Source organism: Clarias gariepinus, chromosome 8, assembly GCF_024256425.1.
Source record: "Clarias gariepinus isolate MV-2021 ecotype Netherlands chromosome 8, CGAR_prim_01v2, whole genome shotgun sequence".
Lineage (NCBI taxonomy): Eukaryota > Metazoa > Chordata > Actinopteri > Siluriformes > Clariidae > Clarias > Clarias gariepinus.
This window is the reverse complement of record NC_071107.1, coordinates 6,549,503-6,571,753: the sequence shown is the minus strand read 5'-3', so window position 1 is coordinate 6,571,753 and position 22,251 is coordinate 6,549,503. Positions and strand designations below refer to the sequence as shown.

At 37.5% G+C, this 22,251-nt stretch overlaps 3 protein-coding genes across 3 annotated transcripts in view; 2 read left to right on the top strand and 1 right to left on the bottom strand.

Moving 5' to 3' along the window:
- Nucleotides 1–714: 714 nt before the first annotated feature.
- sod3b (superoxide dismutase 3, extracellular b) lies at nucleotides 715–2,870 on the bottom strand. The gene is made up of 2 exons (XM_053501413.1): nucleotides 2,796–2,870; nucleotides 715–1,563 (listed from the first exon to the last, which is right to left on the bottom strand). The coding sequence occupies exon 2, from the start codon at nucleotides 1,543–1,545 to the stop codon at nucleotides 940–942; it is 606 nt and encodes a 201-aa protein (XP_053357388.1). The 5' UTR covers nucleotides 1,546–1,563; nucleotides 2,796–2,870; the 3' UTR covers nucleotides 715–939.
- Nucleotides 2,871–5,644: 2,774 nt separating this feature from the next.
- ing2 (inhibitor of growth family, member 2) lies at nucleotides 5,645–10,486 on the top strand. The gene is made up of 2 exons (XM_053501313.1): nucleotides 5,645–5,956; nucleotides 8,871–10,486. Exons 1-2 carry the CDS (start codon nucleotides 5,818–5,820, stop codon nucleotides 9,587–9,589), a joined length of 858 nt encoding a protein of 285 aa, XP_053357288.1. The 5' UTR covers nucleotides 5,645–5,817; the 3' UTR covers nucleotides 9,590–10,486.
- Nucleotides 10,487–14,615: 4,129 nt separating this feature from the next.
- Nucleotides 14,616–22,251, top strand: part of stox2a (storkhead box 2a) — a 56,285-nt gene continuing 48,649 nt past the window's right edge. Inside the window, exon 1 of the mRNA XM_053502842.1 lies at nucleotides 14,616–15,317. Coding sequence (XP_053358817.1) covers nucleotides 14,996–15,317 — 322 coding nt within the window. The 5' untranslated portion in view covers nucleotides 14,616–14,995. The remainder of the gene's footprint in view (nucleotides 15,318–22,251) is intronic.

Below are 22,251 nucleotides of genomic sequence, written 5' to 3'. Positions count from 1 at the left end.
TAGTTTGACTGTAAAAGACATGTACCTGTACAGTGTTCACACTGTTTTGACACGGCACAATGTTCCTTCACTTCATTACTTGTTATAAACAGGAGTTGTCTAAAGCATTCAGACTGAGGAAACATTTTTTAACAAAAAATAAAAGAGAAAACCACAATATACAAATCTTATGGAATGCAGAAGATCATAAGTTTATTTTGTAAACATCATATATTTCATATATAAGGGGAAATTTAAAAAAGTACATTTTTAAGAAAATCATGTTTCAATTTGGTTTATTTTAACTAGCAATTATGGCTATTTATATTTATGCAACCAAAACAGCACAAACATTTATTTACTTATTTTTATTTATTTTCTGCCCATGGGGCAGCTCAGCACTCTGCTCTGTGCATGTCTGTGACTAGTATCTTTAATAGTTTAACATTATAGAGATTTTATTTTGTCTGTGTATGCCTTTAAACAGCTTGTTGAAGATCTACGTATACAATATATGGAAATAGTTTTTTATTACTTTTATCTTCTTTTAATTTTTTTACTCCATCAGCTACCACCCATTTAAGAATTAGCTAAAATTAACGTTTACATACAAGATTAGTAAATTCTTATATATATAGTTGACAAATTTATGATATAATTCTTTCTTTCTATCTTTCTCTGAGCAAGAGAATACAAAAAAATAAGAAATTAAATAACTGCAGAAGACATAATAAAAAAAGTGATAATAAAAAAGGACACAAAGAGGTTTTATCTCTTCTGTTTACATAATATTTCTGTATTCACAATATCCACATATCCATATATTGTCCCACCCTGATGACACCATGACAGCAAGCTAAGATATGTTTATGCTAAATTATCATGACATAACATCATTTCATTTTTTTATGACAGAACATCAGCCTGATATATCACCACACTCGTATGCACAGACTTCTTTTAGGGATGAGATTTATTCCAGAGTTTGGAGCTGCTCATTCCAATTACACAACAGGCCAGTCGTCCTCCTGCGTTCCCATGGAGAAGACTCCCGGCATCTACTCCTCGTCCCATGTCGTCCTTCTTCTCATGGATCACCACGGCACGCCCGAGCACTGATAAACTGCCGTAGAGAGTGGCTTTTATGGATACAGACCGGCGAATCTTACCATTGCGAGGAATAAAGTTTCCAAAATCTCCAGGATGAAGCGGATGGTTAACTCCACCTGGGTTGTAATGGCCGCCAGTGGAGGTGCAGCCTTCACTTAGATCTCCATATTGATGAATGTGTATTGCTTGAGACTGAGAACTAGATGCAGGCAAGCCGTGTAGTTTTAACATCACCTGTAAGCTCTCATCTGGTCTGGTTTGTTTAAACAGGACATGCCCATACACTTTGGGCAGTCCTAACCCCAACTGGGTGTTGGGATGCATTCTGCAGGAGGCGTACAAAGAGCCGTTAAACAGATCATGCTCAGGAGGCTTCAGTGGGAACTTTTCACTCAGGATGGGTGTGTGAAAGAAAAAGCTGAGCAGAAACACCACTAAGAGTGTGTATGCTGCCATTTTCACTTTTGATTATTCCTAAAGAACAGGGAAAGTAGAAAATTAGGAATTATCTACAGAACACATTTAAGCAAAAGCTATTTGTTTGTCTTCAGTAAATCCTTTCTCCTGGTCAGGCTCACACAAGCCTATTAAGCTTTCATTATGTTTTAAGGAGAAACTGGAGAACGCAGAGGAACTTGCAGACCTGCTGTGTATTGGTACCATACTGTGTGATGAGGTGTTCTTCTAGTTTATCTAAAATGAGAGCACCATTTCAAAATATAATTTGAGCGCTAACATTATTATAAAGTTATATTTCGGTGCAGAATCAAAATGTGTTGATAAATTTTCTACCACAAAAGCACAAGTTTAAATTAATGCATCCATTCTGATAACATTATTATGGCATAGAGAAGTCTTATTCACAGTAAGATGTCTAAAGGACGCTCTGCATGAACTGAGTTTAATAAAGCACTAATATGAAGACATTTTTTCCAGGGTAAGGAGATGTTTATTTAAAAGTTATGAACGTTAATCAATAATGTTTATGTAATTGGTTTAAATAAAATAAAATTCAGTTTATCATATTGCCTAGATTGTGATGAAAAAAAGATATGTCACTCTACATGGCACAGTCCTAAGCCGTAAGAGATTTTGGTGTGTTTCTGTTTACTGCTCTTTAAAGTTATCTTTTATGTAATTTTATCTTTTACATCAAAATATTAATAATATTTTTCTTGAAGCAAGACTTTTGCATAGTACTGTATAGTTGATATCATATTTACTAATTAATAATTAATTTTATGTCCCAAATCTTCCTCTCCAGGCTGTCAAAAGTGTTCTTTCCTGCTTTTAAATAATATCATCTGTAATATCATCACAGTAACATAGTTTTTTTTAATGATACCAATAATCGTTTTTATTGATAAAAGACCTTTTATACAATCGAAATGCAGCTCAAATTGCTTTACATTGTGAAATAAAGAAAATAACTAAAGAGCCAAACAAATAAATAAAATGCAATCATAAGCCAGAGTACTTCTACATGCTCTAGAAATACTTTCTACAGATAAAGCAATACTGTAATATTTCTTACAGATAAAGAGAGCAGAATTGCAGTTTGTCTATCAAACTGTCCTGCAGTGTTCCTACACATTCACCTCTCTATTCTATAACACAGTCACAGTACATTACCCTCCAGAATATCTTTTTTAAATCAGTCTCATATACAGAACACCATCAGAGTTTTAATATACACAAAACTTTACCTTTGTCTTGGGGCTGTTAGTCCTGCTGTGTGTGCGCGCGCGTATGTGTGTGTGTGTGTGTGTGTTTCTGCACCTCCTCCCTCCTTTCCTTCATTCTTTTATAAACACTCAGCCTGAGAGGTTGTGTAAGTCTGGGTCAGATTTCAACGTTTTTTTTTTTCTTTTCTTTTTTTCCCCATGTGTGTGTTTTGTTACTGGAGTGTGTTATTATAATTTCATGAGTAAATACTGTCTCATGAGAAGAATAAAGGGTCAAATGCTATAAAATATGAAGACTACTACTACTACTACTACTACTACTACTGATAATAATACACATTCATATTTACATAATGTTTATGTTGTTTATGCTATTTTTAATGCTGTTTCATTTATATTAAAAAAATAATTTAGAATTCTATTCTGCATTTTTAGTTTTAAACCCCCAAAAAATACACATAAAGTGTAAACATAAATACAATTTAAGTAATAGTAGCATTTTTGCAATATGTTAATTAAATAGCAAAGCTATGAGTGTTAAAAAAAACAAATAATAGCAAAATAACATAAAAATAAATAACAAATACCAAAAATAATACCATAACAAAGCTATTATGTATGTTTCTCTTGCCATGTACTGTTTATTGAGGATTTAAAGCGACATGAATAGCTACATAAGAAAAGTTAATAAAGATTATATTGTTTAAAGGTCCTTAAAAGCTAGATGATTGGTAATAGCCAATCAGAGTGGTGCATGCGTTTACGTCAAGGCCTTATTTACATATCGTGTTCGGGTTTATGAATAGATATGTAATTTAGAACAAACAAGAGTAATATTACTGTTTTAAGTTGCATACCCATGTATATATAATATCTACACGTACAGAATTTGAAACTTCATATGAAAAATATTTCCAAAAGCTACCGTCTTTTAAACAACTAGACATCTGTCGGTGGTTAATAAGACTGGACGCCGATCTCTTCACTGCGCATGCCTGAACACTTGCTTTCTAAGCTACGCGCTGAGAACCCAGTTTCTCCATGTGCTTAGGGGAAAGTCCCCGGACACTGAACAGAAATGTTCTGCCTAAACCGCAGTTCATGAGCTTGTAACGATACTACTTCCTGCTAAGACGTCACTTCCTGGCTGAGCAGAGTATCACAAGCCATGATGGTCAAGTCCAGAGAAATGCAGGTACTGCAAATCCGCACTGCAACTGAACGGGGCTCATTCTCAGGATGCGCGTCTCTTTTGGATGGTTTCATTCTCAGGATGTGCGTCTACCTTTTCAGTATTATAGTATATATTCCGGTAATCATAAACAAAAAAAAACTTAAACGGCGGACTCATTTTTATAATCACTTATCCTACAACCAATGTCACTGCACTCCGATATATGGAAATATTATTCACCATTTTATGAATTAATTGAGAAGTAATTCGGTCCGTTTAACAACAGCCCCTTCCCCCTCCTCCTTCCACCCTTTCGTAGAGGAACAATCCTTTTCCATGGAAACATGGGCCGCCATTTTCAAACTTCCGCTCTGCGGAGACGATGGTACACATTTCGCAGGGACGCCGTATGAAATGCCTTTAAATTCATTGCGAGCCAAGAACCGCCAGATTTGTAAAGCCTTCTTTATAAAAAAATACTTTTTTATTTTAAAAGTCGTAGCATAATAATGAACAATACTTGCACGTATTAAGTCATAATTAAGTCGTATGAGATATTAAGTCATAAGTAAACGTTAGTAAGTCGTAATATAATGTCATTATTTTAGATCATAAACATGCACATATCACTGAAAACACACATAAAATTACTTTGTTTTGTTTATAATGTTTGTTGAGTAAAATAAATTTCACTTCAATATGCACAACGTTGTTAACATCATTTATTGTTATAGCCAAATGTAAATATACCAATTTGAGATCTTCACTTTCGTCCTTCCCAAAAAAGGTGTAAATGTTTAAAATAAAAATAATCATATATACTGACTATATATATTAATGTGTGTGTGTGTTTGTCTATTGGTCAGAACTTGCTCTTTCAATGATATCTTTACGTTTCATACATTGGAGGACCTGTGGAGGATATGTATCTACATTACATATACATATCTCAGAAAATTTTCTGTCTGTATGTCTGTCCAAACAGATTTTTTTCACAGCATCACACAAAACTGACAGATTATAATAAGATTTTTGCAGTCCATAGATAAGTTTAACATGCACCATACGTAAAATCATACTGTTGAGTAAAAACAATGTTATGAACAGTACTTTGCCAGATTTAATCTACTTAATTAAATAAGCTACTTGATCAATGTAAACAAACCCCTGTACTAATAAATATTAATTAGAAAAGGAAAATTTTATATTTCTACTGGGATTATTTAATATTTTCACAGCTGAAATAACAGTGCTGAGTGAATTTTAACACACTGGAGACGTTTTAAGACGTTTTTGATTACTCATCTCAGATTTACTCTCATTACTGAATAGGCAGTGTATTTGGCTGATGACAAAAGAAGTATCGAGTAAAAGTAAATCGAGTGGAAACCAATACAATACACATTTGTATTGTACCTGTACGTGGGCTTCAATCTGAAATAATAATATCACTGATTACATTAAAGCTGATCAGCTTATATTCAACTTCAACTATTTCTAAAAACTATTTTACTGTCAATGACAGCTACTATTAAATCGTGTTTATTTAATTATTTAATCAGGCGTTTATCGCGGCCGCCTAAACCGGGTCCTGAGGACGCAGAACAGCACGAGCTCTGATCACCCTTTCCCCCGCCTCCCCCCTCCCCGCACCTAACGCGGCAATTTTTTAAGATGGGCGGATCTTGCGCGTGCGCATTAGCAGCAGTTTTGTTTGAGGGGAGTTCTCGTAGTCAGAGAAGTGAATTTTGCCCGGAAAGGCAAGAAGAGACGGAGAAAAGCACATACAAACAGAGCGGTTTAACCAAACTTATGAGCGTCTTGTTTGCTCCCGGAGACCTCCTGGCTGCTTAATGCGTGGCTTTTACGATGTTAGGACACTATCCGAACGCGGAGAAATCGCAGCTCGTGAGCTATGTGGAGGATTACCTGGAGTGTGTCGAGTCGCTTCCTCTGGACATCCAGCGAAATGTCTCACTCCTGCGGGAAATCGACACCAAATATCAAGGTTTGTAGAGTATAAAGTCTGTATTTTAAATCCCGCGTTTGTGTTTCGGAGATCCTGTTTGGAGATCTCTAATCTGAGCGGATCTGTTTTCTCTTTCAAACAGACCCAGGTTTTTTTTTTTACTATAAAGCTGTAAACACTTTACATACTAGTATTCTTCATCCTTATCTTCTTCTCATCATCATACAATAATACATTTATAATTACATTTCACTTTTCATATTAATCACACAATAGTCTCTCTCTCTCTCTCTCTCTCTCTCTCTCTCTCTCTCTCCACCCGCCTTCAGCCATTTTGCTCATCCTTCTTCCACTCTGTTCTGGTTTTCTGCTTAAATTTCACTTTAATGAAAACACTTTTGTTCTTCATCTCCATTTCTCTCACCACACGGGTCCTCCTGCTTAAGATGTAGATTATATTTAGATCCCAATCCTGGGAATCAGATCCAGTCCATGTTTTTAGTGTGTTCATACACACACACACACACACACACACCTGAGCAGGTAATCTAGTGTGCTATAGATGTGCTGTATACGAAGTATACAGTGTACCATAGAAAGAGTAATACATACAGTAGGGTGAGTAAATAAATATTTCCGCCAAATTCACTTTGTTACCATGGCGACAAATGTTTATGACCTATTCGGACCAGGGGTAAGAAATTTTTAGGTAGTATCAAGTTCTGTTCAAATAACTGGTGTTTTCTTCTTCTTTGTTTTTAATGGTGGTTGGAATCCAGAAGGTTACATTATTGAAAACTGTAGGTCTCATTCTTCCTCATCTTCCCGACCTCTTAAAGCCAATTTTTCATCTAATGCTTCTTTCCCTGATCTTTTTATTTCTTATACTTCTCGACATGTTTCCTCTCAGTACCACTAGTTGCAGTTCTTTAGGATGTATCACCACCACCTACGGGTCTCTCTGTCTCCTCAGCTTCCCTGTCTTTTAAGGCTGACTTTCCGGTCCAGTCTTCCTCAAAAACAGCGTTAAATGTTTCCTTCTCTGGTTAATGTTTCCGTCTCTGGACCCTTAACTATGCTTTCTATTCTCCCTAGTAATCACGCCACAATATGTAGTGTTTACAATGTAGTATGATGACATCACAGTTTTTTCCTGCTCTATCACGCCTCGTTTCAGGTTCAGTTACATGAGTGTAGAGATACCGTGATGTACAGAGACACACTGATGCATTCTGTAAGGATGTGAGTCACCAGGTGGCTTCTGATTGGTCAGTGGAGAGGGGAGTCCCATTGTGTAGGTGTCAGTTTTAATAAACATTTTCAGAGATCGGATGTATTAATAAGCGTTGATTTTGGTTAGTACAGTTTGAATAGTTAAGTAGTTACCAGATTTGACGAAAAGACGAAAAAACCTTTACAACACCTTTAGCTTTGATTTCAGAACAAAATTATTTCCCATGCTCCCAGAGCCACTCTTTCACAACTAAGTACTGTAATACGGCCGTGCCATCAGAGAAGAAAAACTCTTAAGATGTGATAACTTGGTCATTCAGTACATTCAGGTCATCAGCTGACTTCATTTTATTGCCACGTAACATTGCTGAGCCTAGACCTAACCAGGTTAAGCTACCCCAGATCATAACACTGTCTTCAGAGGCTTGTACAGTGACCAATAGGGTCAATCTGATCTAATCAGATCACATGACCTTTTTCCATTACTCCAAAGTCCAATACTTATGCTCCCTAGCCAACCAAAGGCTTTTTTTCTAATATAGTTTTTATAGTGTTAAAAAACAAGAGGTTTTCTTACGGACACACAGCTGTTTAGTCCCAATCCTGTAAGTTGTCATCACATTGTGTGTATGAAAATGTATTTACTTTTACATGGCATATTAAACATGGGTTTATTTTTCCCCCACAAAGGTTCAGCACGGCAGCACTACCCTTTCTGGTTTCGATAATATGTTGAAGGATTCTTAACCCAGTTCCAGTCATTTCAAATCTCCTTAATTGCTTTCTTTGCTTAATGCACTCCAATAATTTGACCCTTCTGAAATGGTGACCTTTTTTGGCTAGACAGTGTATTTATAGGAATATTTACTTTTAGTTATATATTAGGACACCATGTTTTATCCAAGAAGACGTACAGGTGAGTAAGTGATGTTCAGAGATACAGTTTGGTTAAAAAGCCTATCATGCGCAAAATCAAATTGTTCGGCTGTGATCTAAGGCTGTGATCCTAATGGAGCTTAAAAGTAAAGGGTTTGTTTAATTACAAATCTCCACAGTGCCAGTTCTTGAAAATTTTAAACATGATTCAAGTCTTTCCATTATAGCACTGATTGTTCCAAACAAAAATCATAAGAACGCCCTGATTGATCCAAACTAAGATCATCTAAATGCAGCTGTGTTAAAAAAGTTTAAATGTGCCTGTTGGTCCAAGCTAAAGTGATCAGAATGTTCCAGTTGATCTGAATTAAGTATGTATGTATCCAATGATGTAAACTTTAAAGCACTTTTTGTAAGTTGCTCTGGATAAAAGCGTCTGCCAAATGCCTAAATGTATATTAAACTGATCTAAATGTACAAAAGCTCCAATCCAGCATCGTTTGATTGAACAGTCGTTTCAAGCTCTAAAACCTAAACCAGCTAAAAACTGAAACCAGCTGAAAATCTTCAGCTTTAGAACATCCACACTAAATAAGTCCTAAAATCATCTGAAAGTCAGCGTTGATCTTCGTACACACTGTTTGTGTTAGTAAATAAACAACCTGAATGTGTCAGGGCCAATGACCCTGCGTGGACATTGGTTGATTGACCAAGTTAATTTTGGTTAAAGGAAAGCGGTGTAAATTAGTTTCTGTAGAAGTTTGGTGTAAAGTCAGTCCAGATGTTTAAACTCCTAAATGCAGCCCTTTCACTCCTGAACTTCCTGTTTGTTTTTTTTTCTCAGAGATCCTAAAGGAGGTAGATGAGGTGTTCGAGAAGTATAAGAAGGAGGCGGATGGCGCTCAGAGGAAGCGTCTCCAGATGCAGCTGCAGCGCGCTCTGATCAGCAGTCAGGAGCTCGGAGATGAGAAGATCCACGTAGTCACGCAGATGATGGAGGTGGTGGAGAACCGCTCGCGCCAGATGGAGGCTCACTCTCCCTGCTTCTTGGACCCCGTCGACGCCGAAAGGCCGCCTGAAAAATCTCGTCACGAGACAGGAAGTGGCGTGGCTAACGCTGTAGCAGAGCGCGCATCGGCACGCAGGCCCCGCCGTCATCGCAACAGCGAGAGCCGTGACTCATGTTACAGCGCAAATGGTGCAAACGGGGTTCTGGAGGACCCGAGTGACGAGCCTGCGTCTCAGCCCCCTCGTGAGAAAAAGTCCAAATCGGCGAAGAAGAAGAAGCGCTCGAAAGCGAAGCCAGAACGCGACGTTTCTCCCGCCGTCGAGTTTAACATTGACCCGAACGAGCCGACATACTGCCTGTGTGAGCAGGTTTCTTACGGGGAGATGATAGGATGCGATAACGAGCAGTGCCCTATTGAGTGGTTCCACTTCTCCTGCGTTGGACTCACCTACAAACCCAAGGGCAAGTGGTACTGTCCCAAGTGCAGAGGAGACAGTGAAAAGACCATGGACAAAAGCACAGAGAGGCCCAAGAAGGACCGCCGGTCCAGGTAGTGGCTCAGGATCGAGTCACATGTACGGTGACCGAAACATCAAGCCTGAGCCACGCCTTCGGAATATTCCAGACTCTTCCTGCTCCACAGATTCATTCTGATCTTCCTCACACACTAAACATGAGAACTTTTTTATTGTATTAACATCACCTCAGTGTGCTGATTGGTCAGAGTTTAAAACATCCTAAAGCAGTGATAGGTTAGTTTATAAACAACATCTGGAATGGCTCAGAGATCTGATTCGCTGTCGAGCAAAGCGAAAGTGGACTCCGTTTGTGCACTTCCCCTCCACGCAATCCCCGGGTTAAACCCCATCCGCATCCTGGGGGCTGTTCTGTTTGGTTATCACTTTATCTGTGCAGAAAGATGAACGAATCAGCATCACTACTCACATCCCAGAATGCATTGCTATCTTTTTAAACGCTTTACAGCACGTCATGTTTCAGTACCACCGCCTGTTCAGGCATCGCGTTGTTTCTCGAGTTTATTCGTTAGATTAGACTGAGGGAAATAAAGGCGCAAGCAGGTGAGGGAGTATCACAGAGAGCGCGGGAGCAGAAAGCCGACTGCCTAAAGACTTCCTGCGAAAAGACTCACAAAACTGCCGTCAGTGTTTATATGATGCTGAAGAAACGTTTTCAGACTTTATTTTTTCATTTCAGAGTCAGTTGTGTTGTAAAAAGAAAAAAACGCACAGGATTGGAGCCGTGTTTTTTATTTTTTATCTTTGGATTTCATTTAACACCGAGAATGCTAAAATGTCTTCCAGTGTGAGAGAACACTTGTGTGTTTTCGTTGGTTTGACAAGTCTGGTGTAATATTGGGTTTGGGTTTTGGGTTTAGGTTTCCTTTACAAGAAAAAAAAGTTTTGTGTATTTAAATAAACCTGTGCTTTACATCTCGGCTTGTCTTTGGTGTGTTTGTAGTTTTAACCGGACAGAAGTGCCACATGATGTGACACGTTTGCCGTAAAAGTGAGACATAAGACATCTGAGAGATGCTTAGATGTCTTACCCTTTATACAGCGGCTTTATAACTAATCATATAAACTTTGGCTCTGATTTGGATTTTTATATAAAATCTTGGGAATCTATTATTTGATTATTTTTTCATGTTAGGAAAACTTTTTCCTTTGGTATCTCCACTAATGATCATGTATGTTGATACATTTCCATTATGAAACAGAAACTCAAAGTGATGATGTGTGAGAACTAGAGCTGTGATTTAATTGATTTTGCAATTTAATCGATCTTTCGTCAGTCAATTCAAGGAATCAATAGGTCAGTGTTTGATAAATTGAGAATCTCAGAAGCTGAGAATTTTAGCTTTTATTTAGCTAAACTTGCAAATGTTAAATGCTTTAAAACTGGTAGAGTCCCTGAAAGATATACCACAGCTTTAGCTGACCAAACAAAATCTTCTATTTTCCACTTGCAAGGCTGTGTCTTTGAGTGTATGAGCAGTTGGTGCATTACTGCCATCTACTGGACCGGATCTAAGAGCAGAGGGTTGGCAGGAAGAGAGATTGTCTTCTCTATAAGACATGTCATTTAAGCAATTAACAACGTACACAGCGTTTCAGTGTTTATTAGATTCTTATAGTAGTTTTTTATACGAAAATAGCTGCCAGGACCGAAAACAAATCGAAATGAATTGACAATCACAATGCCCAAAGAACTGAACTGACTCGAGTCTATCACTGATTCAGTTAGAACAGTCAAAAGCAGTTATAATACATCAGACCACACCCTCATCCAATGTAACTAAACCTGACACAAGTCATAGTAGAGATTTTATTCAGTCTTAAATTTTCTAGCCGTGGAGGATTTCTTAAACTTCTTCTGTTGGTTGAGATTGCCCCTAGTGCTGGCGCATATACATTCTGCAGAGCATTTAATTGGACGAAAAGATGAGTACAGAACAAGTTGTTAAAATTATAATTTTTACACAAGTGATTAGGAATAAAATGATTTGAGTTTTTACAAAAAGGTGTAATGTTTTTTTACCCGAAGATATTGTCATGTTGATAATCATTTAAAGAGCATTTGATTAAAAAAAATTCTTAAAAGTTACAGAACTATGTTTTAACCGCATTGCAGTGCTGAAAATTTTGTAGCGATTTTTGCCAATCAAATGAAATTGCAGCACAGAATTATATATACATACTTTAATTGTGACAAATTATTATTCAATTCATGTAATTCGACGTGCTGTTTTGCTTTGCGGAATTTTGGCCCTGGTATACTTAAATCCAGATCTCCTAAAACCGTATTTAAGTTGAAAGAATGATGGAAGTAAAAGAAAATAAAGGTCACTTATTTTATACACACACACACACACACACACACACCCATAAAGGCAGACAGTTATGAAGCCTTTATTTAAAGATGTAATCGTCTTGTATTTTACGGTCTCATTATCTTGACTCTTTACTATCTTGACTATATATATATATATATATATATATATATATATATTTATTATTTATATCATATATATGATTATTTCACTTGTGACACTCAGTCTGGGTGAAAAAGTTTCACATCTGTTTCTTTATACTTTTTATTTAGTTGTTCTAACGAGTGAAAAATCCACTTCAAGTAATTTTTTAAGAACAGATAATCTGATCCAGATGCCAAACATAAACCCTTCGACTAATTATTTTCTATTTTATGACAGGCCAGTTTAACTCTGCTAGCACATTTCTCCATACTGATCCTACTGCAATACAATACTACTGTACAATATAAGCAGTAATCAGGGACGCGGCCTGCAGGGGGCAGTGATGAGCAAGCATCTCCAACTCACTGTTACTCTCGGCATTTTCCCACATCTACAGGACAGAGAATTTTTTATTTTTGCTGTCAATATCTTTACTACGAGAAAGAGATAAAAAGAGTCTGGTGAGGAAACAACACACCTTGGGGTGGAATAAGAGGTAACTAGGGATGCGGTGTTATAGTGGTAACAGTAATGCTTTATCACAACTGTCTTTTCCTTACTTACAGCATAGAGCATCTTATTTCTGTATTCAGATTAGTCAGAAGGTGTTGATGAAGTATATTAATGAAACACAACTTGGTGGTATGATGATGAGTTCATGTTAGTACAAATAAACAACATCGGCTTTTTCTCCATTTATAGTTACATTAAATATTGTGGAATACCCAGACTGTAAAAAATAAATCCAAAATACCTACAGAAAACATAAAAAAGACAACCAAAATGATCCTTCGTTTTTTTTGTTAAATTCAATTCAATTCAATTCAATTTTATTTGTATGCATGCTTTTGTGGCATAGTTTGAATAATTAAATACGTTTACTTTATAATTTGTGTTAGAAATCCCTATTAGAATTAAATGTATGTTTTTACAGTTCACCACTGATGCAGCAGGTTTTATTTCAGGTTATGATTTACTTCTGAGAGTCTTTCATGTGACAGGTGCAGGGTGTAGTGTTCGCTCAGATGAGATAAAAAAAAAATAGTGTCACTTTCACATCACTTAAGATCTTGTGCTCGCAGTCCACTGATCACAAACTTTTCCCCAAAACACTGATGTAATTTAAGTCCTCCTTAAATGATCCCATCAACAGGAAGTAAGTTTCAGGGCACCTCCCTTCTGACAAGGCTTTAATTTGGAGTAACTTATATAAAAAAAGGTTTTGTCTGTACATTGGTTAGAACTCACTCTTTCATTATATCTTTACCTAAAGGTAAACCCATGCCATAAATCTTAAATCGAATCCTGGTCAGAATTTAATTAAACTTTTGCAGTACTTTGTTGTCTGTCTGAAGTTTAACCGGCACAATAAGTCAAATCAAAATGTTGAGTAAAAGAGATGTTATGAACAGTTATGTGCCAGATTTAATAATGTACTTAAACAAGGATTGTCAGTAGTTTAAAAAGCTTCTAATAATTGGCTACTTGCTCAATTTAAACAAACACCTGCACCAATAGATCATAAAGGATAAACAAATAATATAAAAATGAAAAAAAGCTAGGCCAAATATTTTTACTGAGCTTGCTTAATATGTTCACCGCTGAACAGAAGTGGTATAAGTGGTTATTAACAACACGCTGGAGTCATTTAAAGACAAAATTTAATCTTTATCTGATTTACTTTTCGATTTCTCCTCTGTGATTCGCTCTTTTGCCCCTTTACCAGTCCAGTATTGTATTTGGATGATGACGAAAGAAAAACAACTAAGTGTAAACAAAAATTAAGATACTACCTTAGAATTTAATTTTTAATTTTTTTGGATTAATTAACTTAGGCAGAGAGCTCTGCTGCGCAAAAAGTTGATAGAACAAAAAGTTAAAAGTTACGAGTTCTGCTGTACAAAAAATTTAAAAGTTAAGGTGCAGGTAGAAGTGTGGGTAGAAGTGTAGTTGTAAGTGGTAGGTAAAGGTGTAAGTGGAGATTTAAATAGTTTTATAATTAAGCGTTTTAATAAGTTTAAACGTAAATTATTTCCTTTATATTAAAATACACAGACCAAAAATGAAAAATAAATTGAAATGAAAGCACTAAGACAGCAAACAGCCAAATACAGCTTTTTTAATAGACATATTTCATTTTAATATAAAACGAGAATATTTTTTAAAATTTGTTCACACAACCCCACATTTCATATAAACTACTTTAGTTTTTTAGTTTTCTTTATTTAGTTTCTTTTTTAGTGTGGCTTAATTTTATATTATAATCCCTTAAACTTTAGCTCATTAAAATTCCCGATCGGTCGTAAATATCGCGATATCATCAGTATCGTGCCTCACCGCAGTCCAGCCTGTAGGTGGAGCGACGGAAACATCTGCACGCGCTTCATACCTCCTCCTCCTCGCGCGCGCCTATCCGATACGCAAAAACCCGGTCAGAGGGAGCGTCAGGAGTGTCGAGCTGCCGGGCACGTAGAGCGCGCGCCGCGCCGGGACACATAAGCGACACGCGCTGTTTTCGTCCATGCGATTATTTCAGAGAGGAATTATAAATCGTGTGTGTGTGTGTGTGTGTGTCATTTTTTTTATTACTTTTTTTTTTTTTTTTTTTGGAACGAGGCATATTCTCTAGGAATGTAGGGAGGAGTGCGCGTGCCGGTGCATTTTATAAAAGACGTGAAAATGAACGGATGAATTGTGCGTGCACAACCCAGTGATGATTGACCTGTTTTCCGCCAGTAAACGTTTTTATCATCACATTTATTATCACTTATTTACCGCTCTTGCGTGGCGTCATGATCTGGTGCTCGGTGATGGACTGCACGGATTTCCCGTGAACTCGTTCCTCAGACCGCAGATGAGCCAGTGAGATGTGGCGGGGTGCCGGGGTGTTGCATGCGCAGTGAAGCTGCAGTGTGGAGCGAAGCCTTCATGGCCTTCCTGTGAGAAGCCGAGTGAGAAGGTGGAGATGGAGAAGTTCCTGCAGATCGCACCTCACTCTCTGGCCATTGTGCTGAGCCGCGTGGGCTCGGACGACTCTCCCACGGTCACAGAGAAGCTCCAGCACCATCACACAGGATATGAGATCTTTGCTGACTTCAAAGCTGAGAACATGCAGCACTTCTGGAACAAGAAGGTGACGGACGCCATAGCTGAGACTTTCTTCCTGGGATGGATAGACGATCACGTCCTGCTCATCCAGGGCAAGGAGGACCACTTGGAAGTGCTCAGGGAAGGATGGACACGCAGGGCCCTCAAACCTCCACGAGGCTTCGAAATCAAGTGCATAGGTAAGTCTGGAGAAGAAGTGTGTATCGCTGGACTCTCTGGAATCTGTAGTGGTTGGTTTTTGCATTTCCTTCACTTTACCTTTGGTGTCATTGTGATAAGTTAAATTTTCTCAGATCTCCTTAAATCACACCTAAAGTGCCCGCCATCTAAAGGGTAGTGGTAATGTTTTCGATTGACAGGAACAACACCATCGTTTGTTATATAACTGATGACTAAAAAGTGAAGCAAAATTAGCATCACGAAGCATTCTAACGAACTCATATGAGCTGAATATGTCCATGTTGTGATGGCTTTAAACTTGGCTTTGGCTTTAAAATGGCCACCATGACTGTTTTTAGTTGTGCAGTTTGCTTTTATGATCTTCTTACATAAAAGAATGTGACAGGAATCATAGAGAAACATTTATTATAATTCCCAAAGAAGTCCACATGGTTTAAGACAACACTAATAGGATTTAGCACATTATTGTCTTATACCCTTATCTGTTTAGTGAAGTTGATATATAGCCTTCATGTTTATAGAAAAGTAATGTCATTTTAGAGCAGATCTAAACTACTTCAGAGCTGATTTTAAAATACTAGATCATAGCAAAACAGATAACATCAGATCACACCAGACTACTCCATATAAAAACTGATCAGGTTGAATTAAGATTTTAATGTTACAGGAAAAGTTAAAAAATAAAATATCATCACCCTGCACTATTCTGGCTAGCTATAAGCATAAATGAAGAAAAAAAATGTCACATGCTAGCTTACATGGTGATTAGCTCTATATGAATAAACACACTTAACCAGATCTTGGTTGTGGACATTACGGAGATGTTACTAATAAAGCCAAAGTAAAATCTACTGGAGATTTAAAATCTGTGACTCTTTGACGCTTATTCAGAATTGTTGGTCAGTGCCTGTGAACTTCCACCACATGGAATGTGTAGAGTCAATAATAATTAACTTGGGTGTTTGTTTTGGGGGAAGTTTTAATGGGTTTCATTTTCAGTGTACATTTGTTTGCATTTTGGAATGAAAAATTTATGAATTTTTTCTCACGCCAGGCTTTCAGGGTTTTTTGTTTATATATATATATATTTTTTTTTTGGTTCACGAGTTCAGTGCTTGGTGACTAACAGCTTCATAATTCTACTGGACAAACAGAATCGCTTCAGGGGTGAGAAACCACCATATTGGGAGTTGCATGAGTGATAAGGAGCATGCACAAACACACACACATACACACAGCCAATTCTGCCATGTAGTGATGCTACATGCCTTGAAAGTATTGGAACACAGAGCCAGTTTGTTTTTGCTACACACTGAAGACATTTGAGTGTGATCAAAATATTGATCAAAATTTTAGCTTTAATTTCCTGAAATTTACACTGAGATGCACTAAACTCAGAATATGGTGCCTTTAATGAGAGACCATACAACCTTTAGATGAGCAAGTGGTTAAATTTAATATTAATGACACATAATATTTGTTTGCTTATCTCTTCAAATTGTCTTCATGAACCAGTGACCCACTGATATCCCCAAACTGTTACTTTTGTGATGCTTTTCTTGGTCTGTAGTAAAGTTTCTTTAAATAGTGTGAGTGATTTGGAAGGTTTCTCTCTCTAGTCTCCTATTCAGCTGGTGAAACGCTGATCATGGTCTGATGGTAAACTTGTCCGTTCTAAACCTTTAGATCATTCCTCCTGATGAAGTCCTGTGTTGTTTTGCAGCGTTTTTTAGGTCGTTGTCTTGTTGCATGATGAAGCTTCTCCTAGTTGCATTTCTCTGTAAATTGAGAGAGAAAGTTTCTGACAGACAGAGATTTCTGAATACATTCTGTTCCATCATTTACATTTACATTTAGGCATTTGGCAGACGCTCTTATCCAGAGCGACTTACAAAAAGTGCTTTCATGAGTTCCATCATCAATTAAGATTAGAGAGAACATTCCAGAAGCAATCATGCAAGCCCAAGCCATGCTTCTACCGCCATCGTGCTTGATTTCGTTCTCCACATCACCTTGATGGAAGTTCATTTTTGTTCCAGAACTTTTGTGACTCATTCCTGTGTTTCTTTGTGAATTCTAGTCTTCTGATTCTTACTGCACAAACAGCAGCCTCTATGTTTCTTCATGTGAGATCTTCACCCATGCCCTGTGGAGATTGTTGTCTCTGACTCTCTTTTTTGGGTTTTTCTTCAGCTCTCACAACGTGTCTGTCTTAGTCCGTGTCTGGTTCTTGGTATACCATTGGTTTCTTTCAAAATTTCTTTGCTTTTCTCTCATAGCCAGCTCTATAATCTTAATGTTGGTTTATTTATTTATTTTTATTACAACAAATCCGGCATCATGCAAAAAACAAAAGGCTATAGCTAAGAATAGATGTTCGGTACTATTCACTGTTTAAACTCACAATATAACAGGTCACACACTTGGGCAACAAGAAACACCTGTCACAAATTCTGAAGAAAAAAAAGAATCTGTAATGTATGTATGACAAATGAAGTCTTTTTCTTCTTCTTTGATAATATATTTGTATATATGTTTGCGTTTGTATGTGTGAATGGGTGTGTATATACATGTGTGTATGTGTCCTTTTAAGCAGAAAGCTAACTCCAAATAACATTAACATTAAAGATGATCAGCATGTATATGTAACCTGGAATAAAGGTCTACTAGCAGGATGATGAAAGTGTGTGTGTGTGTGTGTGTGGTTCTCAAGTAAATCTCAGATCAGAGATCATCACCTCAGTGTAGGTCTCAGTGGTCTGTTAATAATAAGAAAAGAGATTTGGTTAATCATTACTCAGGCACTTATAGCTGTAGAACAAACGCAGAAGTAGCGGCTTTTCTCTCGTAAGTCCTTGCTTTTTAGGCAGACCCGGGCAATAAAATGGTTTTATTGCATCATGTTGCATGATATCCAAAACCGAATAAACAACCGTAACACTGTGTCTCAAATCACATCTACGCACATAGCATACCAGTCACCTAGACTTTCTGGGTTATTAAATACTTTTAATTAATCAATTATTTAATTGATTGATTGATTGATTGATTTTCGATTTATGATGGGCATTTGGACAAATGCACATTTTCTTAACATGATAGTTGAATACACATAAACAAGATGCACTTTTTTTCCTCAATGTATGTGTTATTTAAACATATCTAGTGGCCCAATCCCAACTAATTTGTTATGTAAGACAAATTAGTAAAGCAAAAATAGTTTAAACAAACTGAATTATTATAATTATAATAATTTTTAAAAAGCCTGTAAAAAAAATACTGCTCACTCTTTACGGCTGCAAAAAATTAATTAGAAATGTTGAATACAGCACATGACCTAAACTGCAAGTGCGCCCTCTTGGACAAGTTAATAGATATGTAAGCTACAGAGAAATACAGTGCAAAACCATCATTATAAGTTTAATGGATAAAGTTATTAAGATCAATTCATCAAATATATTATGAATCGTTAATTAATCATTAACATCTTTTATTTGAAAATATTTCAGAGTAAAAGCAGTTAATTATTTAGCACATTTTTTGTCATTTAATGACATTTGCATGGCATGTACAAGTGTGAGAAGAGTGTGGAGTGTTTTTAAAAATATATATTATTCTGCTTTCTCTCTGGTATCTGTAAATGTTATTTATGTAAAGTTCGTGCACTTGGGGGTTGTGACTGCTGTCATAATGAGGGCCGTGTCTGTGTGACTGCAGGGCCATGACTATGCAATCCCATTCAACTAGTTTAGAGACAGAACAGTAGCACTTGGTCTCATCCAGACATGGTGGAAACCTCTCGTAGATGCTGTGGTAGATTTAGCGTGCTCCATCAAAGGAGTCGAGGTCACTGAGCTATATGGAAGGATTTGTTGATGGACACAAGCATCCATGCTGCATGCTCTCAGTTTCAGAACCAACCATCCTAGCTGAGAGTAATATTTAAGTAGTTCTAAATTACTGCGTGACTTGCAAACACAGAAATCCTTGCAACAAACCTGTAATAATTATTGTGAGTGGGACTCATTTGAGTTTTATGAGGTTTGAAAGTTTTTAAGTTGGACGTGTTTGAAACAAAGTGAATGATGATAGAGTCACCTTCTGTACTTTCGTTTAAAAAAAAAACCTCCAATTGAATATGTTTGTCTCACTGATGGGAGTTTTGATGAAACTACTGGATGGTTCCTTATCATTTTCCTGTGGGGTGAAGATAATTGTGTATAATCAGATGTTTGAAGGTTAAAGTGTGTGAGATAATCAGCATGCTAGCACACATTTATGGGCTGTAAACTTACCTTCTCATCCGAGCTCATTTTTTCATCTTAGTACAATAGGTGTTGAGTGCGAGAATCTAGAGAAGCCTTTCATTATGCCTTTATGAGTTCGGGAAATAAGAGCTATGGTGGTGCTCATGGTGAAGGAGCAGGATGGAAGGATGGAAGGATGGATGGATGGATGGATGGTTTCCTCTGAATATGCAGGTGTTAAGGTTTCATGTTTCGACCAAAGGTCACAGATCAGGAATTTCAGGTGCTTCCTGAACAAGGCTCACACAAAGGTATGTTACAAAAGGGAAGAAGGAAGGTGTATGAGGATCTAAGACTGACTTTTTAGCCAGTTTGAACAAGATTGAGTTACATTCTGCTAGGAAATAATGTAATAATAAGCTGGAGCTTCTCTGTGATTTTGTTTCTGTTTTGATCAGACACGCTGGTGTTTTTCTTCCTCCTCCCTTAAGGAAATTACATACGACTGTATTATTTTCACCAACTCTGCAGTCGTCTGTTCAGTTTTTGTCCCGTTCCAGAGACACACCTCTGTGATTTTGCAGAAAGTCGCTGCCTCCTGTATGGGGGAAAAGTTTTTTTTAAACACCGCTGCACAGTTATGTTTAGTCATTTATGTCTAGAGATCTTACAGACTAATTAAAAGCGTTTTAATTTTTTTTAATATTGTAATGTAAGTTCTAGCAGATACAATCTAAACAGACGTCTCTCTTACACTCTATTTTTTTTTTTTTGCGTGTATGTGTGTAAAATAAATTAATGGCACTGCAAATTGTGTTTTTTTTATTATTTCTGCTTTAGAGAATAAAACCTAGGACTTGACAATGTCTCGCCATGCTGAGTTTGTTTCCGTTTCAAACCAGAGGAGGAAGGAAGGCATAAGGACCAGCAGGAAAATGAACCAATGTTACAGCACACACACCCACACACAAGAACGCTAACGATTACTGTTTATCAATAGCAGGAAAGGGAGGAGAAGACGGGAGAGAATAGCGGGAAACGAGCAGAAAAATAACAAATCTACACTACAGTTAGGAAGTTAGTAAGTGAGGCAGGGAGAAAGTGAGGGAGGAAGAGAGTGTGGAAGGGAGTGAGAAAGTGAGGGAATGAGTGTGTGAGTGAGTGAATAAGTGAGTAAGGGAGTGAGTGAGTGGATGATTGAGTATGTGAAGGAAGGAGGGAGTGAATGAATAAGTGAGGGAGTGAGTAAGAGTGATGTAAGTTATTAAGTGTGAGGGAGGGAGGTGGAGGGAGTCATTAAGTGAGTGAATGTTTAAGAGAGTGAGTGATTAAGTGAGGGTGTGAATGAGTGGACATGTCCTCTTGGTCAGGGTTCTATCCGCTCTTTCCTCATCCATGAACCTCTTCTGTCCTCTATCTTCTAAATCCAGCTCTTGCTCTGCTCCTTGGCTATCAGCTGTGTGACTCAGCAATCACAGAGAATTAAGTAGAAGGAATCAGGACTCATCACAGATCTCATCTCGAACTGTACTCTCATGTCAAAATTCCACAGGGAAAAGTGGAATCAACATAGCTCATCAACATAATTTTTTGATGCATAACCCTGAATGAATTAATACTACACTCAAGAAAGCAAGGATTATTCCCAAGCTGAAGAAACCCACTTTGGATCCTCTGTACAAGTAAAGTTTAAAACTTTTTAGCAGTCTGAAAAAGCTTTTTGAATGATTAGCTCAACATTTTAAACCAACCAAAAGAACTTCACCTAAATAAACAAGAATTTTCATAGAGATTTTCATAGCATCCTATTACCTCACACCACTTATCAGACCCTGAACTGCACCATGTTCCCTCCCATCCTCCAGCACTGCTTGACTGCTCCATCCATCCCCTATGGTTCTCTCTGTTTTGGCCCCCTGGTGGTAAAATGAACTTCTGGATGTCTGAACAGCTGAGTCCCTGGCAGTCTTTAAACAATGTCTAAGCACCTACTTCTTCCTGAATTAGCATTGAAATGCGTCCTTGGCCCGTCTTTAGCTTTGATTTTAGCAAGCATTTGCCATGGCATTGTTTCCCCAATGTTTTGCAATGTCACAACATTTATTTCAACACAAATTTTGACTGAGATCTTGTTTTGATTCCAGGAGAGTCTAATCATCCATTGTCTTCTCCAGCACGCTCGAGAGGTCCTCACTGAGGTTAAGGTTAGGATTCTGTTAAGTCGAGTTCATGTAAGAAAATGATCTCTCTGTCACAATCTAAAATCTGAGTCTTGAGCCATCAGGGAAGGAAAACTCCATTGATGTGACAACCTGGTCTTTCAGTATATTTAGGTTGTCAGCTTACTTCATTTTAATACCACATAACGTGGCTGAGCCTAGACCTCACCAACTGAAGCAACTCCAGATCATAACACTCTCTCTAGAGGCTAGTACAGTGTCCACTATGCATGATGGGTCCATCACTTTATGCGCTTCCCCTCTTACAGTACCCTGACTCGTCCATCGCTCTGGAATTGGGACAATATGGACATATCGGACCACATGATGTTTCCCTTTGCTTTAAAGTGAAATCATTATGCTCCCTAGCAAACTGAAGGCTTTTTTCCCCCAATGAGTCTCACTAACAAGTGTTTTTATGGACACACAGCTGTTTAGTCCCAGTCTTGCAAGTTCCCTTCACAATG